At 57.2% G+C, this 16,151-nt stretch overlaps 1 protein-coding gene across 1 annotated transcript; it reads left to right on the top strand.

Moving 5' to 3' along the window:
• Positions 1 to 7,048: 7,048 nt before the first annotated feature.
• On the top strand, positions 7,049 to 15,700 carry PPP1R1B (protein phosphatase 1 regulatory inhibitor subunit 1B). Its single transcript, XM_061391671.1, has 7 exons — positions 7,049 to 7,581; positions 9,207 to 9,267; positions 9,541 to 9,563; positions 9,980 to 10,055; positions 13,181 to 13,378; positions 14,696 to 14,815; positions 14,904 to 15,700. The coding sequence occupies exons 1-7, from the start codon at positions 7,501 to 7,503 to the stop codon at positions 14,951 to 14,953; spliced, it is 609 nt and encodes a 202-aa protein (XP_061247655.1). The 5' UTR covers positions 7,049 to 7,500; the 3' UTR covers positions 14,954 to 15,700.
• Positions 15,701 to 16,151: the final 451 nt, after the last annotated feature.

Raw genomic sequence — 16,151 nt, forward strand, 5'->3', positions numbered from 1 at the left:
TTCTGAGAATTCGAGGTGGCCCACAACGCCCCAGTGACATAGTTTCTACCACACGCCCTTTCATGGATGGAGAAACACAAACGCAGGCACGAGACAGTTAAGCAATCTGCCCAAGGTCACTCAGCTGCGAGGAGTGGAGTGGGGCTTGACAGTCCAGTTCTGACACCCAGGTTCTTTTTGCCACCCTTTGCCACCTCTCTCTCCACCATCATGTCCTCAGCACCTGCAGAGAGCCAGGCCCCGTGGTAAGGGTAAGAACTTCATGGGTGGTGTCTCATGCAACCTAAGAGGGAGGGACTGGGATTCTCCCCAGTCTAGAGCTGGGGAACCCAAGGCTCAGAGAGGGTGACTAAGTTGCTCTGGGTGTACAGGGGGGATGTAGTCAGCCAGGCTCACACCGGCCACTAGCCGCAGAGGCCAGCAGGTCTCTGGGGGTGGGGCAGGAAAGGGCCTGACAGGTTCTAGAACAAGAGAAGAAATGTAAGGGATTTCAGCTAGACAGACTGTGGGGACAACTTGTTTTTTTTTTAATATAAATTTATTTTAATTAGAGGCTAATTACTTTACAATATTGTATTGGTTTTGCCATACATCAATATGAATCCGCCACGGGTGTACACGTGTTCCCCATCCTGAACCCCCCTCCCACCTCCCTCCCCATCCCAACCCTCTGGATCATCCCAGTGCACCAGCCCCGAGCATCCTATATCATGCATCGAAACCGGACTGGCGATTCGACAACTTGCTTTTTGAGAGGTGGGGGCTCCAGGAGTAGGGTGGGGTGGAAGCTCTTGCTTCTTTCCCAAGAAGCAGACTGGGGAAAGACCATGGCTACCTGAGTCAGGAGGAGGTGGGGATAGAGGAATGTGAGGGAACAGAAGGGCCCAGAATGAGAGAGCGCAGTCAGAACCATAGAACTCAGAAATCCTGGTTAGTTTTCTTAATTTTGTCCCCAGACTGCCTATCTGCCCCGACCCCTGGAAATCCCCTGAGCACCCCACCCCCAAGATTTGCTATTTGTGGGCAGCTGGGAGATCCAGTCTCTGCTCTCATCTCAGCAGAAGGATGAGAAAGTTAAGCACCTACTATGTGCCAGGAACTTTGTATGCCTCTAATTTTCACAACGGTTGTGTAATTATTATCCCTGTTTTATAAATGGAGACACCGAGGAAGGAAGGAGAAGCTCTTTGCCCAAAGTCACACAGCTAGTAGGTGGGAGACAGGGATTTGAACTCCCAATCTGATGTGCTTTACTACACAATTCCCCATTTCCATCTGAGCTCCTTGTATCTACAGGGGCATGGCTGGATTGACCCTTTTGCCTGGCAGAGTCAGTAGCAGAATACAGTAGCAGCAGGCATTTCACCTGGAACTTGCAGATAAAAATAACATGTCTCCTGTCTGCCATTCACAAGATCCCCCACCCCACCCCGTGTGGATTTTCATGGTGCCTTTTATATGCTAGTGGAAATTGGGCAAAGTGTAAATTCTAAAGGCCCAGATCCCTCCCCTCATTATCCTGGGACTGAGTGTGTGTGGGCATCTCCCCAGAACAGGGAGCTCTCCCAGCATTCCTTGCCCCCCACCATTTCCCCCCTTGAGAGAACAGCAGGGTCAGTGAGTCTGTTAGCATCTGTCAGGGAGACCACCCTGATTTGGGAACTGGGATTCCAGTGCACTCAGGGATGAGTCCAGGGTCCCTTCACCTCCCAGGTGCTCAGGGAACTTCTCTAGGGAATAGGGACCTGCATCTTCCCAAGAACTAAGAAACTTTGGACACCTACCCTCTGGAACAGGCAGTCGTGGGCTGGGGGTTAGAGGGTGTTGGAATGGCCTTTGGGCTGCAGAAAAATCCTCCTCCCCTCTCCCCTCCACTGAAGCCCAGAGAAGCTGGGGTTTCATCGGGGTTTTCCCCACACATGCCCAGTTCCTGGGAGATTGGGGGCAAGTTAGGGAGTTGGGGGAAGGAGGCAGGAGGGGCAGGCTGGCGGCTCTGAGCTTCTCCATGCAGCCCTCGGGGCCGGGTGCCTGGGCAGGAGGGGGGGCAGAGCAGCTGCTGGCGATTTATTAAGCAGTCACGGAAAAATTGGTTTATAAATTAACAGCTGTTTTAACTTTAGGGCCTCTTCTTCAGGGAATGGAAGCAGCCGACTGGACCGGGATTGGAGTGTGTGTGAGGCTGGTGGAGGGGGTGGGAGGCGGCAGGCTCCGGCAGCTGGCGTTCTTTGGGGGCAGCCTCAGCTGGCACCTCGGGGGGCACCAGGCAGTGGCCAGAGCAGGGGGTCTCCAGGTGCCCGGGCCGAGGCTGCCCCCGCTGTGGGCTGTAGGCTTGCTCGTTCTTCTCGTCAGCATCCCACCTGGGGGCGCCAGAGGGCATAGATACCGCTGTACTCATATCTGCCACCAGAGGGCAGCCTCCACACATTGATTTTTGCTTCCCACCCAGATCTGTCCAATCTGGGCTGAGAGAGAGAGAAACTGGGACCAATGTTGAGCAAGAGAGAAGCCCAGTTCAGTGCATGCAAGAATTCTACTCGCCCACCCTGAATGTATTAAAGACAGCAGTTAAGAGTGGGAATTCTGGAGTCAGATGGTCTGCCTTTGAACCCAAGCTGTGGGCAGAAGTTCTGAGCCTCATTTCCCTCATCTGTAAAATGGAGTGAATCTACTGAGGATTGAATGAGCTAATGCATATAAAAGGTCTAGCCCAGTGGCCACTACCGAGTAATGCTCTCTATATGCCATGCGTTGCCAATTAATCTATTGATTCATTCCTCAAGCCATTGCCTCTAAAGCATTTAGTGCTACTGTATTCTGGGCATTATAGCAGGAAGGTGATGATGCAAAGACAGATAGTGGGTAGGACATGTCTCAAAATAGTGTGCTAACAATTAAGATACACCCAGTGAGGGGGGAGGGGAGATTGACTTGGATAGGGCAAAAGAGAACATTTGAGGGTGATGAAAATATTCTATATCTGTGTTGGTAGTGGTCATGTGTTGAATAACATTTTCAAAAACTCATAGAAATGTATATTTTAATTTATATTTACTGATACATTTTATAGTATATAAACTGTAATTCAATAGAGTTTTTTAAAAAAGCACTCAATGTGAATTTATTGAATGGGCCAAGGGTTGGATGATGGATGAATAAATGAATGTGTGTCAGTGAATGCTCAGATGATTGCCACCTGTCTTGGTGTTACCAGTGTCCCTACTGCGAGTGCCCTTGCTCTCTCCTCTCGGTGTCCAGGGGTTTTCTCAGAGGCGGGTCTTGGAGTCCCCAACATCCTCTTCCCCCTCCCCATTGCCCCCCTCCTCACCACCAGCAGTGGCAGGGAAAGATGCCCCAGTGTGCCCTGCTAACGCTCCCTGGCTTCTCTAAGATTGCTTCTCAGGACTTCGGGGGACCTCCTTTCCAGCTGCACATGTCAACCCAGCCAGCTAAACTCAACTCCGTGGTGCCAAGGTCAGGAGTGTGATGCCCAGCCACCGATCCGCAATGCCAGCAGCTCGGCAGCCCAAACCCTGGTCAACTCTGCCACCTGCTGACCATTTCCGGAACTGCATCCATAGCGCTCTTGAGAAAGTGTAAGTCGCTCAGTCGTGTCCGACTCTTTGCGACCCCACGGACTGTACCCGGCCAGGCTCCTCTGTCCATGGGGATTCTCCAGGCAAGAATACTGGAGTGGGTAGCCATTCCCTTCTGCAGGGGATCTTCCCGACCCAGGGATTGAACCCGGGTCTCCTGCGTTGCAGGCAGACTCTCTACCATCTGAGCCACCAGAGAAACCCTTTAGACAAGCTGGAACCTTTACTGACCAGGAGCCCTGTATTGGGCTGGGGACTTTATTAATTTTATCTTTTTGAATCGTCACAGGTACCATGTGAGGTGGGTTTGGGGGCAGGAGGAAACAGGCACAGTGAGGCTAAGACATTTATTGTCTAAAATCACACAGTACCCAGGTCTGTCCAATTCCGCAGTTTATGTTCTGTCCACGAGACTGTATCTTGCCTGGGAGAAGAGAGGGAATATTCACGATTGGCCACTCTCCCTACCTCCCCCAAAGAGAGCAAAGGCTTCACGCTTCCAGAGAAGGTGAATATAGTGCCTCCTGTATGCCGGGCGCTGTGGCAGGCAGCAGGCAATGATGTGAGAGAAATGGTGTGCTCAAAATGTGTGATCAGACCTGCTCTGTACATTAACAGACACCCTATGACAAACTTTTTGGTTAGTCCAAGCAGAAAGACCCATTGCTTAATTGGAGTTAAGTCAAGCAAGGTCTTGAATTTGTTCCTTGGACCCAACCGCCAGTGCTTCTAACTCAAGAATAATAACCAAGGAGTGGCACATTATTTTTACATCTCATTTGCATATGATTAATTCTAAGAGAGAATGGAGGTCACCCTGGCCCCTAGCTTCTCAGCTGCTCTGGGATATGCCTGACCCTGGCCACCTCTCCCAGCCCCAGCTGGACTCCCCCATCCTCGCCACACCCTCCCCACTCCTTGCCCTGCCCACACTTCCCCCAGCCTCCAGAAGTCCCTGTCCCTTCCTCCTCTGTCACCCACGCAGCCCCAGCCACCTGGCCGCCCACCTGAAAAACTTTTCCCCAAGTTCTTGAGAAGTCGCGTAGGATCCAGGAGAGAAAAATCAAAGTAATAAAACCTCATTTAATTCCTAACGGAGGGCAGAGCTGTGAGCTGCAATTATCTTAATGCGGAGCTATTTTTACTCTCTCTCCATCTCTGTCTCCTGCCTCTCTCTGTCGTGAGGCTTCCTCTCTCTCCCTTTGTCTCTCCATCTCTCACATGTGTTTTCTCGCTCTTTCTTTTCCACATTTCCTACCTCCCCCTCCTCTCTCTCTGTCACCTCCTGTCTCTGCCATCCTTCCTTCTCCTTCCTGTCTGTTCCTTGTGCCTGTACCCCTATGAGCCAAGTTCCCCCATCCCACTTGACCCCAGGGTTTAGCAGCCAGAGCTGCAGGTGCCTGGGTAAAGGTTGAAAGAAACAGCAAAGACCCTCCTCTCTATGCCCAAAGACCCCCTCTTCCAGGGTTACCCAGGAGAGGAGAGTCTCCCTTCCAGCTGCCCCAGTCCGGGTCTAGGGAACTTTTCCTGATTCAGGGCCACCCAGAACTCCAATCCTTTCGGCAGAACCTCTGTGAACAGGCCCTCCGTGGCCAAAGGAGCTTCATCAACTGTGGTCCCAAAGGCCCTGTCAGCTCCAGTGGGTCCTGAGGTTCCCCTGGGAGCGATGACTCTCTCTCCTTGTCCCCTCATTATCTGTCCAGCTGTCTTCTGTCCCCTTCACCCTACGCAGGACCTTCCTACCTGCCTAGCACTGGAAGCCACAGACCTCTCAGCCTCCTCTTGGCCCAGTGGCCACACAGCTTACTGCCTGGGCTGTGCCTTTCCTGTGCCCCTTCTGACCCTTGTGACCTCCTCATTTGCCTCCCAGGGCACTGCCAAATTGGTGTTTGCCACCTCCCACCACAATCCATCTGACAGAGGGGTCTGGGCCAAACCAGGGACTGCCAGAGAGGCCCACACCCCAGGCCCAGGGACCTGGCATCTGGCTGTTTCCCCACAAGCATAAAAGTCAACAAACACAGCGGGGACTTGAGCCAGGCCTGAGGGTGGGGGGGCAGTGCCGCCCAGCGGCCAGGCCTTCCAGCACCCATGGGCAAAGTTCTGTGCTCCTGTGCCCTCTCCTCATGCCCAGAGTAGGCGCTGACTCTGGGGTGCTGCGCTGTGCCCCTGACCCTACTTTCACAAGACTCCACTGGCCTTTTGCTTCCTTCTCGCTCTGCCGAGGGCCCAGCATGCTTGGCCTGGGAGGGGAAAAGTTGCTGGCTGGGGGAGGGGGGCTCCTGATTGTTCCAGGTCTGAGCGTGACCAGGAGAGGAGAGAGCCAAGGCAAACAGAGCCCCAGGAAGACACACACACGTACAAGTCTACACACACACACCTGCTCAGAGTGGCATTCAGACCCTCGCCCCCAGGCCCAAAGAGGGAAACACCAGTTCCTGCAAAGGCACCCAGCACCGCATGATAAATAAACAGGGACCCGGCAAACCACAGGGCCATCTCCTCCTCTTTCCCCCCTTCAGAGACACATGCAAACACCTCTGCAGAGAGAGAGAGGCTCACACCTCCGAAGTGAGCACACACACACCTCTCCCCCTTGCTCTATTCCTGCACCAAACTCACACGTGATGACACGTGTACACCCCAACTCCCCCAACTCTATCCCCCTGAGCTGGCTCTGTCTCCCCCACATCATATCTGGGGAGAACAGGCAGGAGACACGTGGATCCAGGGTACCTCACAGCATGGACACATTCCCCCACCCCCACGAGAGCCCTCTCAGGATCACAACCTTACCCCCCTCTACTCTTCAGGCTGGACCTGTGCAGAGGGTACTCCCACCCCGCTGCGAGCTGGCACAGCCTGCCCATCACCTTGACAGCCTCTGACATCCTCCCCCACCCTGCCCCCTCCCCCGTGCACACACGGTCTTCCCACACCCTGCCACTCACACCTGCATCCTTGACACTCTGACACACTTACTCACATAGACTCTCTCACCACACGGACCGCCCCCCCCCCCACCCCGCCCCACACACTCCCCAGCTTTAGGCACCACAGGGTCCCTGGCACTCACTTTCACACACTCCCTGCCATGATGACTGACATGTGTCCTCCCACGCACACCCCGCTCCTTCACGCTCACTCGCTTTCTAGGACACCCCCATTCACAGCGTGACACGCTGGTGCTATTCTCTCCACGACCTCACAGCCTCCCCGTGAAACTCCAAGCACCTAGGCCAGGAAGGGGTTAAAGTCAGAGTCCCAGGTCCCCGCGGCCCCTCTCCCCTCGGCCTCCCCCCTTTATCCTCCCTGCTGGACTCCATCAATAATGCAGCTTCAAGTTCTGGGGAGTCGGCAGGGGGCCCCCAGGCCGCTCCCGCGGCCCTGGCTCACACTCCCCGCCCTCCTCCCGGCCCGGGAGAACACGCTCCTCGGCGCTCATTGGCCACTGTCTCCTGAGCCCTCCCACCAAGCGCCCCGGCGCCAGTCCCAGGCCGAGGGGACGGGCTGGGGACCCCAAGGCTGGGGCCGGAGGGCGAGACCCGGAGAGACGGAGCGAAACAGAGACAGAGGGAGACTCGCGGAGAGGGAGCAAGGGAGATAGAGGAAGGTTGGAGAGACAGAGAGAGAGCGAGGGAAGGAGGGACAGAGACCAGCCCCGCGAGCCCGAGGTGCGGGCGCCAGGGGACCGCGGCACCCAGGAGCCCCAGAGCCGCGAGCCGGCGGCCGCCCCCCACCCCCGCGCGCCCTCCCCTCGCCGGCGCGGTATTTTTATCTGTGCGTGAACAGCCCTCCAGCTCCTCTCTGCCACACTCAACCCGCTGCCGCCGCGGCGCCCGGAGCAGCGCGGGGGAGCGGAGCTGAGATCGCAGCCCGAGACCCCACGACGCGCGCCCCGCCCGCCATGGACCCCAAAGACCGCAAGAAGATCCAGTTCTCCGTGCCCGCGCCCCCCAGCCAGCTCGACCCCCGCCAGGTGGAGATGGTAAGGGGGCTGCGCCCCACCCCTGGCAGCGCCCCCCTACCCTAACCCCCACTCCCCGACTCCTCTGCGCTCCGGAATCGGAGCCGGCCTGGGAGACGCGGGCGCCCGGCCCGCCTCGGACGCAGCGGGGGCGCGGGGCAGCGCGTGAAGTTCGCCGGAGACTCCTGTAACTTTTTCCCGGGGCCTCTCACCTGATCCCGGGGCGGGAGAATCCCGGGCGGCCCCAGAGTGGGAGGACTGTCCTCTGGACCCTGCAGTGTCCTCCTTCTCTGGGGTCCCCCGGGGACCGCTGGTGTGACAACATGGTCCCCTGACCCGTTACACTGAGCGGGCCTGCGCCCGCCTGCCGCACGCTCTGGCCATCTCTCTAGTCCCACCCTGCATACCTAGGCTGGGGTCACCCGAGCTTTGTCCTAACCGCTAGATAAAGCCCCAACATGGGCGGGTGGAGAGGGAAATGATGACCAGTCATCCCAGAAGCCAGAAGTCCTCACACAGACATCTGAGTCCTCTGGACAGCCTTCCTGGGCACTGGGTACTGGAGGCCTCCAAAGGTGGGGATGAGATGTGGGGCGTGATGGCGAAAGAGACATGAGTTTTGTGCAGGCGCCTCCCCCCTCCACTTAGCCATTCACTTGTTGCTGTTGTTGAGAAGCAGCTGGTACCCAACAGAGCAGTGAGAGGGGGGCCAAGGCATTTTGCAGAGAGACGGCATTGTGGGGGGGGGGGGTGCCTGGGGGACCGGTTTGATCCCCAGCCCAAGCAGCTTTTGATCTGGAGGGCAGTGTTGGGAGATTGGCAGGGGGAGGTGGCAGTTTCAGCATAATTCACCTGGTTCTCTTTGTGCATTTCCCTGGAGCTCAAAGAGGACCTAATTAACTGACAGTTGATCTGATTGCCAAGCTAGGGGGAAGGGTGGGGGAGTTACTGGGAGTACTCACTGCCCCCCCCCCAACACTGTTCAGCTTGGCTCATGTTCCAAGGAGGGCGACTTTGGAGGTTTTATGAGGACTGGGTGAATACTGAGCCACAGCCTGAGTGATACTGCCGAAGGGGCCCAGACCCAGGTCCCAGGCGGTCCGGGGCTCAGGTGCACATCTGAGCCTCAGGTTGAGGCTGGAGGTGCCTGCTGTTCAGGCTCAGCCTCCCTCTGCAGCTGAGTCTGGTTTCTTTGGAGCCCTTGAGCTGACCTTAGGTGGGCAGGGCCACGTGAATGCCAGCTTCCACACTCAGCGTCGGGTCCTGAGGTCTGATGTCTTCATAAAGGGGAGAGGGAGGGCCATGGCAGGGGAAGATATGAAGGGAGGTGGTGGTTCTGGAGTAGCCATGGAGAGAGATGGGCATTGGCTGGCAGCCAGTGGTGGGCTTTTCTTGCCCTTCTCTGCCTTGGCATGCTGTGTGGCTTTGAGCTCTTTGCTGAAAGTCTCTGAGCCTTGGGTTTTCACCTCGGTAAAATGAGGGGGTTCGGTGAGCTCTGGAGTCCCTTTCAGCTCTGACAGTCTTTGATTCAAAGGTTCCCTGGGGACTCCAAAGCACAGTTTGTTCCCTGCTGCCTGGGTGGGGGGTGGGGAGTGGGCTGCAAGGGTCTGTCCTGCCCTGCCTTCTCCCCGTCTCTGTCTCCTCAGATCCGGCGCAGGAGACCAACCCCTGCCATGCTGTTCCGGCTCTCAGAGCACTCCTCACCAGGTGGGCCCCTTCCCTGCCCCCTAGTCCTGGCCCCACCCTAACTGTGATGCCTTCTGGGGGCCCCTGCCAAAGTCCCTTGAGTAGGAGACTGAATGGAGAATGGGGGGTTAAGGTCCAGGAGCCCAACTCCACTGGGCTCATTTATTGACCAGGCGCCTCCCAACACCGGGAAGGAAAGGGCCCAGAGACTGACTGAATTTGGGGGGAAAGTACCAATAATTCGGATTCTTTCTCTCTTCTTTTTCCTGGCTCGGTCACCGGTGGCCTCCCCAGAGGAGGAGGCCTCACCCCACCAGGTGAGTTTCCAGGGGCAGCTGGAAGGAGGGATGCCAGGCCCTTGGTGATGGGATGGAGGGGATTACTTCCCAGCTAGCTCAGGGTGCCACCCAGGAGGACATTAGCATATCAATTGGCACCTTGGTGAGAATGCCTGGTGCCAGGATACAGATCCTCCTCTACCCTTCTCTTTGCTCAGACTCAGGCTGGGCCTCCAGAATCCAGGGTCCCCGCCCTGAGCCAGGCCGCGGCTGTGGTGCCCCTCCCAAAGCCAGCAGCTGGCCTCAGCCTGGTGGGAACAGCTCTGGACCTGAGGCCGAGGCGGGACTAGCCAACGCAGCTGCCCTGGGCGGCTGGCAGGGTGGGGGAAGGGAGTGGAGGGAGGGTTACAGGAAGGGGCTCTGTGAGCCCATTTAACCTGGCACTTCCCCGGCAGAGAGCCTCAGGAGAGGGGCACCACCTCAAGTCGAAGAGATCCAATCCTTGTGCCTACACACCCCCCTCGCTGAAAGGTACTCCCCAACCCATGGTCTGCCTGTCCCCTTGGCCCCTGGAAAGGGGCTGACACTGGGTGTGCGGGGCGGGGTGGGGGGAGTGTGGCGCTTTCGTTGATGGGGAGGGATTGTCTTGTGCGCCCATCCCAACCCCCACTTAGAGACCAATTCTTTCTTAATGTGGCCTTGGAAAAACAAGGCTCCCCGAGGCTGAAAAGGGTGGTGTGGGTCTGAAAATCAGGTTTCGGGGTTGAAAGAAAAGAGGTACGTAACAGGTAGGCCTCGACATAGAGACTCAGCCCTCTGCCGCCTCTGCAAGCATGCGCTGAACCACCTCCACCGCCTCCCCCCTCCCAGGGCACCTTCTTTGGGTCGCACCCCTTGCTCTCCCCTCCCGTTCCCAGGCCTTTTGCACAGGTCTGCACACCAATGCTGCTTCTGTTCCTGCTTTTCCTTTCAATCCCCAAAGGCAGGTCATTCCTATAGCACTCTCTTATGGAGCGCCTGGTGTATGCCAGGCCCCCCGGTAGGGGTGGAATAAGGGTAAGATCTAGCCTCAGCTCTCCTGGGGGCCTTCACCTCAAAGCATCTGGCAGAGCCACAGAGGAGAGGGGATTTGAAGGATGGATAGGAATTCAATAGGCGAGCCAGGCAGAGGGGTATTCCAGGGAGAGGGAGGAGCAGGTGTGAGATCACAGGGGGTCTTCAGGGCTGCCTGGAGACTTGGCTTCCAGCGGGGGAGCTGAGGCAGAGACACCTGGTGGAACAGGTGGGCCAGGTGGGCATGTGGGGAGGGTCCCTTCCTCACTAAGCCTTAGGATACCTTCCCACCCCCAGCTCAGCTCCAGCTCTTCTGGCCTGGCCAGCCCCCTCCTCCCATGGAGGGAGAGATGGAGGCCTGAAGGATGTGCTGAGAGCTCCGTCCTTGGGTTTAGTGAGCTCCCAACCACCGGCCGAGGTCAACAGGTGGAGCTGTCAGCCCGCCTGCCTCAGTTGGGAGCAGAGGGACTGAGGAGACGAGAGGAGAGGGGATGCGGAGACGCCAAGCGGGCGCTGGGTGTAGCTTTTGGAAGGCCTTCCGACCTGTAGGGATGTGGGGGAGGCCAGCCCCTGAAGCAGGCGTGAGGGAGGAGGTGCCATCTTCTGAGGAGAGAACATGAGAAGTCTCTCTCCTCCACACCCTGGGCTGAGTAGGGGGCAAGTGGACATGAGAGGGAAGAACCACCCTTGGACTCTTGGTTGTGAGCAAGGGGCGGGGTGGAGGGGTGTGAAGAGAACAGACCAGGGTGCTTCCCAGGCAGACTGCCTTGGCCAGAAATGTGCACCCCCACGCCCCCAGCCCTTTTGGGCTGCGACCTGGGAGAGTCTGAGTAGGGAGAGGCAGGGACCCGGGAGGGGGCCAGGAGAGGGGCTGTGCTGGGGACCTTGGAGCTTCCAAAAGGGAGACTTGAGTTGGGGGGAGTTCAGGGTCCCAGAGCTGGAGACAGAGCGAGGAGGCAGTCGGGAGGGAGGGGGGGAAGACCCCAGAGAGCCCTGAGAGGCACGAGGCAGGCACGAGGGAGGCTCTCACGGGGCCCTGCACAGGGCTGCACGCACCTATTGTTGTCGCTGTGGCTCACGAACTGAAGAACTGAACTCTCCTCCCCCGGCTGCTTGAGCTGCCACCTCCTCTCCTCCTTCCTCCTTTCCCCAACCCTCAGAGGACCCTTCTGAACTTCTAGGGCACTGTATGTTGTGGGTTTCGCCCCTTTCTGGGCAAAGGAAAGCCCCTGGCAGGGTTGGGGGATTGGTTGGGGGAGAAGCCTAGAGTCCGCAAGGAAGGGCAGACACCAAGTCTTGGCTTGAAGAGGGCTCTCCAAGGCCGAGCTCTTGCACTTGGCTCAAGGTGAAGCTTTGCTGAGTCCCCAAGGACAAGGCAGGGCAATTTATTGTGCTTTTATTGCCTGGGTAGTTTGCCCAGAGTTAGCAGGAAGCACCGGGTGGAGCTTGGGGCCAGACGGGGCAGCAGGCAGGCACAATACACCCTCTGTGCCTGTCCCCGAGTTGGCAGGAGAGCCAGGCCCTGCTCCCTGTACAGGAGGTTTCCAGCCTGGATCTACCCCCTCGGGCTTTTTGAGGGGACGGGCTGCCTGCGGATTAGGAAGCAGCTGTAGCAACCCCAGCCCCTAGCGCTTCAGCATCTGGTCTCTGGGCCTCGAGTAACCCGAACGCTCCAAAATCCCACCAGCTCCCGGCCCCCTGCTGCCTCTGCCCTGGCCACGCCTCCCAGGGTCCCCTTCGCCCCTCCCTTTCTCCCAGAGTCCTCCAGCCCTGGCCCTTTTCTCTGAACCCCCTCGTCCTTTCCATCTTTTGGAAACTTCTCTCCAGCTGCCCACACTGTTCCCTTCCTAGGTCCTATCCCAGCAGGCCTTGGTGGTGTTGGGGGGGTGGGTGGTGGTTTCCGCTTTCTAGGTCACTGCACAGGGAGCTGAAGCTTGGGGATGTGGGTCAAGATTGTGGGGGCCGTGTCTGAGCAGGCTGCATCCCCAGGCAAGGACGTCACTGGCTGCAGACTGTTGTGTCCTCAGTCTCAGAGCTGTTCCTGCCTCTTAGAGCCTGGGGCAGGGGTGTGTGGAGTAGCATCTGTGATGGAGCAGTGCCAGGGAGTGGGGACCAAGCCCAGTATGGGGTGGCAGGCAGGATCCGGGTGAGCGGTGAGCAGGCTGGGCACTCCCCTAGAAACTGAAAGGGACAAATGCCCCGGGGCCCGGCCCACCAGTCCAGTACCTTCTCCAGGGGCTGTAGCTGGTAGACAAGCTCCCCCAGCCAAGGAATGTTAAGCTGTTGCTGTGCCCGCCTGGTCTTGTCCAGCTTGGCACCCTATGGCGTGGGGAGATGCCTGGGGCTGGCCTCTGGGGCCCAGCATCTTTGGACAGCTTAAGAGCCAAACATGATCAAGAGTCTACCCCCTGCTGCTTCTGCCCTGGTTTGGCCCCCAGCAGGCTGACCAGCAGCCTGTATTGTTTGAACTAGACCCCTGCAGGGGTGAGCTCTGCCCCAGGCCCCCAGGAAGGAGGCTGAGGGTTGGGCCACATGCCTCTCCTGTGCCTTGGGCTGCTTCTTGGGCCTGGCTGACCCGTGCCTTCCTGGTCCCCCTGTGCTAGCCGTCCAGCGCATTGCTGAGTCTCACCTGCAGTCCATCAGCAACCTGGGTGAGAACCAGGCCTCGGAGGAGGAGGATGAGCTGGGGGAGCTGCGGGAACTGGGCTACCCAAGAGAGGAAGAGGAGGAGGAAGAGGAGGAGGATGAAGAGGAGGAGGAGGACAGCCAGGCGGAAGTCCTGAAGGGCAGCAGGGGGTCTGGTAAGCGGAAGGGGCTGTGAAGCCTGAGTTTCACCAATCATGGGCTTGGGTGGGGTCCTCCTTGAGTGTCCTGGGACACCCCCTCCCACTTTACAATTTCTCCCACATGTAAAGGGCCTTCTCACTCTCTCACCCCACAGGATGCCTCACACTCAGCCTTACCTGACACCTGGGCTGTTCCCATCCTTGACTCCGTTGCTCTCCCTATCAGGTTTTCCCTAATAATTCCTCTCTTCCCTAAAAATTAAGGCAAGGCTACATGAGGTTTGAGGCTAGACCCAAGAAAGGACTTCCCATCCATGGCCGTTGGGAGGTGTAAAGAGATCAGGGATAGAGGACTAAGAGTGCCCAGGGCCCCCATTGCCTGCATTTCTGGATACAGGATGTGGTCTCTGCTGGGAGACACAGGACTGGTTGATACCTTCTCTCCAGGAACCTGTGGTTCTCTCCCTCTTTTTTAATTTCCTAGGCTGGAGGTGAGAGGGTGCCCTCTAGTGTCTGGATGGAGAATCTAGGATTCAAGAACCAACCCACTTGTCTGCACCTCCAACCCCAACTGCCTGGGAAGAGAGAGGCCAGTGAGGGGCCTAAGACCGACACAGAAGGCCTCAGAGCTAGAGACCCCAGATCCCAAAATCTACACAGCCGGGTCCCAAGACCCAAAGAATTCCTAGGCAGGAAGATCTCAGCCCCTCCCAGGGCTATTTTTTCCTGGCCACTTCTCACCCTCTGAATGCACATTCAAATGTTTTGGTCCCATTATTTATGGGGATGAAAAATAACCAACCATCCCTCCTTACAGTGTCCACTCTTTGCACCCCGCCTCAAAATAGCGTAGGCCTCTGCTCTGTATTGGCAGTGGGGGCATCAGATGTGGGAGCAAAAGCTTCAGCTGGAAGAGCTGAATTGATTCCCACTGACACCACCAGAACAGGTGAAGAGGAGGTGAGAGGAGACTGTTCTCTCAGGAGAGCCGCAAGGCAGTGGGTCAAATGGCAAGATGACCAAGGAACAAATATCAGTTGCCACCCAGCCTGGAGTGGCTCCTAGGTGCTGGTACTGGGTGTTAACTATTATCTTATTTAAGGCAGTCTACAGAACTTCCCTCCTACCAGCCCCTTCAGAGAGGTAACAATGACTTATCTAAGACATGTGGTTAGTCGCTGGAGGCACTGTCTTAGTCCAGTGCTCACTCCACTCCACTGTGACACCCTCAGAAAGCTTGGTCTCAGCCAGCAGCTGGACTTGGCTCATGTTCTAGGACAGCCAGCTGGATACTCAGAGCTCGTGTTTTTATCCCTTCTTTCCTGTCCCCAGCTGGGCAGAAGACAACTTATGGCCAAGGTCTGGAGGGTCCCTGGGAGCGCCCGCCTCCTCTGGATGGGCCCCAGAGAGACGGAAGCTCTGAGGACCAAGTGGAAGACCCAGCATTGAATGGTGAGACTTGGGAGTGGGGGGCTGAGGAGGCAGGGCTGGGATCTTGGTGGGCATAGCCAGGCCCTAAGTCCCTCTGCTTGCTTTGCAGAACCCGGGGAGGAGCCACAGCGCCCTGCCCACCCTGAGCCTGGCACATAGGCACCCAGCCCTGCATCTCCTGGAAGGAAGTGGGAGGAGGCATTGATGTTCTCCAGAAACCCATTCTGTTCACACCCTATTTTGTACCCTGCTTCTCACTTGCTAGGGCTGCGGCTTCTGACTTTTAGAAGACTAAGGCTGGTCTGTGTTTGCTTGTCTGCCCAACTTCGGCTGATGCCCAGAGTCCCTGGGCACTTGCTGCCTGATGCCTACCCCTGCCAGTCATTCCCCCATACACCCAGCAGGAGGTGGGATGGGAGAGCTTGCATTGGGAAATCCAGTAAATGGGGGACAAAGATTCATCCTTCACAATTCTACTCCCTAGACCCTCTCCCCTGGGCGTAGGAAACCCACAGGGCAGGACCCTAAGATCTGGGGAAAAGGGATACTGAGAACTTTTAAGTGCCCATAGATCTTTCTCCATCCCCTGGGCAATTCCAAGTCATCACCCCTTCACTGCCTTCTACCAGGGCCCAGAATTCAGGCATCTTTTCCACGGCCTCAGCTTTTGGTAAATCTTCCCCTTATCACCTGCTCCCCAGCCTGGGTGCCTGGAAGATGGACTGGCAGAGACTGCTTTGCTGCATTTTATGTGTGCTTTGATGCCAGGAATGCCACCTAGTATAATAAGTCCTTAGGGGGGCACATGGTGGGGGAGCCAAGCTCTCCTTGTCCTCCAGCTGCTCTGTCCCCTTCCCCTCTTCCCTGACTCCCGGCCTGAACCTGTAATAAATCTTTGTAAATAACTGTGCTGAGACTTCTCTTTCAGGGGAAAGGAGAGGGAGGAGGTAACAGGTTTCCCTATGTGGTGGTCATCCAAGAGTCAGGTCCTCGACCCCAGTGTCCAGTCCTCTAACTTGGAGCCTTGACTGCAGACAAGCTCCAAACCCTTTTGGGGAAGACCTTAGGAGTTCTAGATCCCGGTAAGGATGGCTGAAAGTGGGTGGGGGAGAGGAGTCCTTCAAGAGTAATTGAAATCCTACAAAGGACCCGTCCCCACCCCTCTCCCCACAGGCCTCCCCTGGGGAAGACCCTTTTTTCTCCATAGTGCCAGGCTTTCGTGGCCCAACAAGGATGATGTCTCTGGGCTTCTTTCCAATCCCCCCTACCGTTAGGAAGCTCTTTTCAAGCCTAACTTTGGCTTCAGTCCCCACTTCCGGACTTCGGGGGGTGGGGCCCGAGGGCTTGGGGGCGGGGC

The sequence above is a fragment of the Bos javanicus genome, chromosome 19 (assembly GCF_032452875.1).
Source record: "Bos javanicus breed banteng chromosome 19, ARS-OSU_banteng_1.0, whole genome shotgun sequence".
In the NCBI taxonomy this organism is placed as follows: Eukaryota; Metazoa; Chordata; class Mammalia; order Artiodactyla; family Bovidae; genus Bos; species Bos javanicus.

Bases quoted from the DNA above. Each gene is read 5' to 3' on its own strand.
- PPP1R1B (XM_061391671.1), top strand. From the start codon at position 7,501: ATGGACCCCAAAGACCGCAAGAAGATCCAGTTCTCCGTGCCCGCGCCC. The intron at 9,564-9,979 runs GTGAGTTTCCAG...CTTCCCCGGCAG, and splicing joins AGGAGGCCTCACCCCACCAG to AGAGCCTCAGGAGAGGGGCA. The intron at 13,379-14,695 runs GTAAGCGGAAGG...TCCTGTCCCCAG, and splicing joins GAAGGGCAGCAGGGGGTCTG to CTGGGCAGAAGACAACTTAT.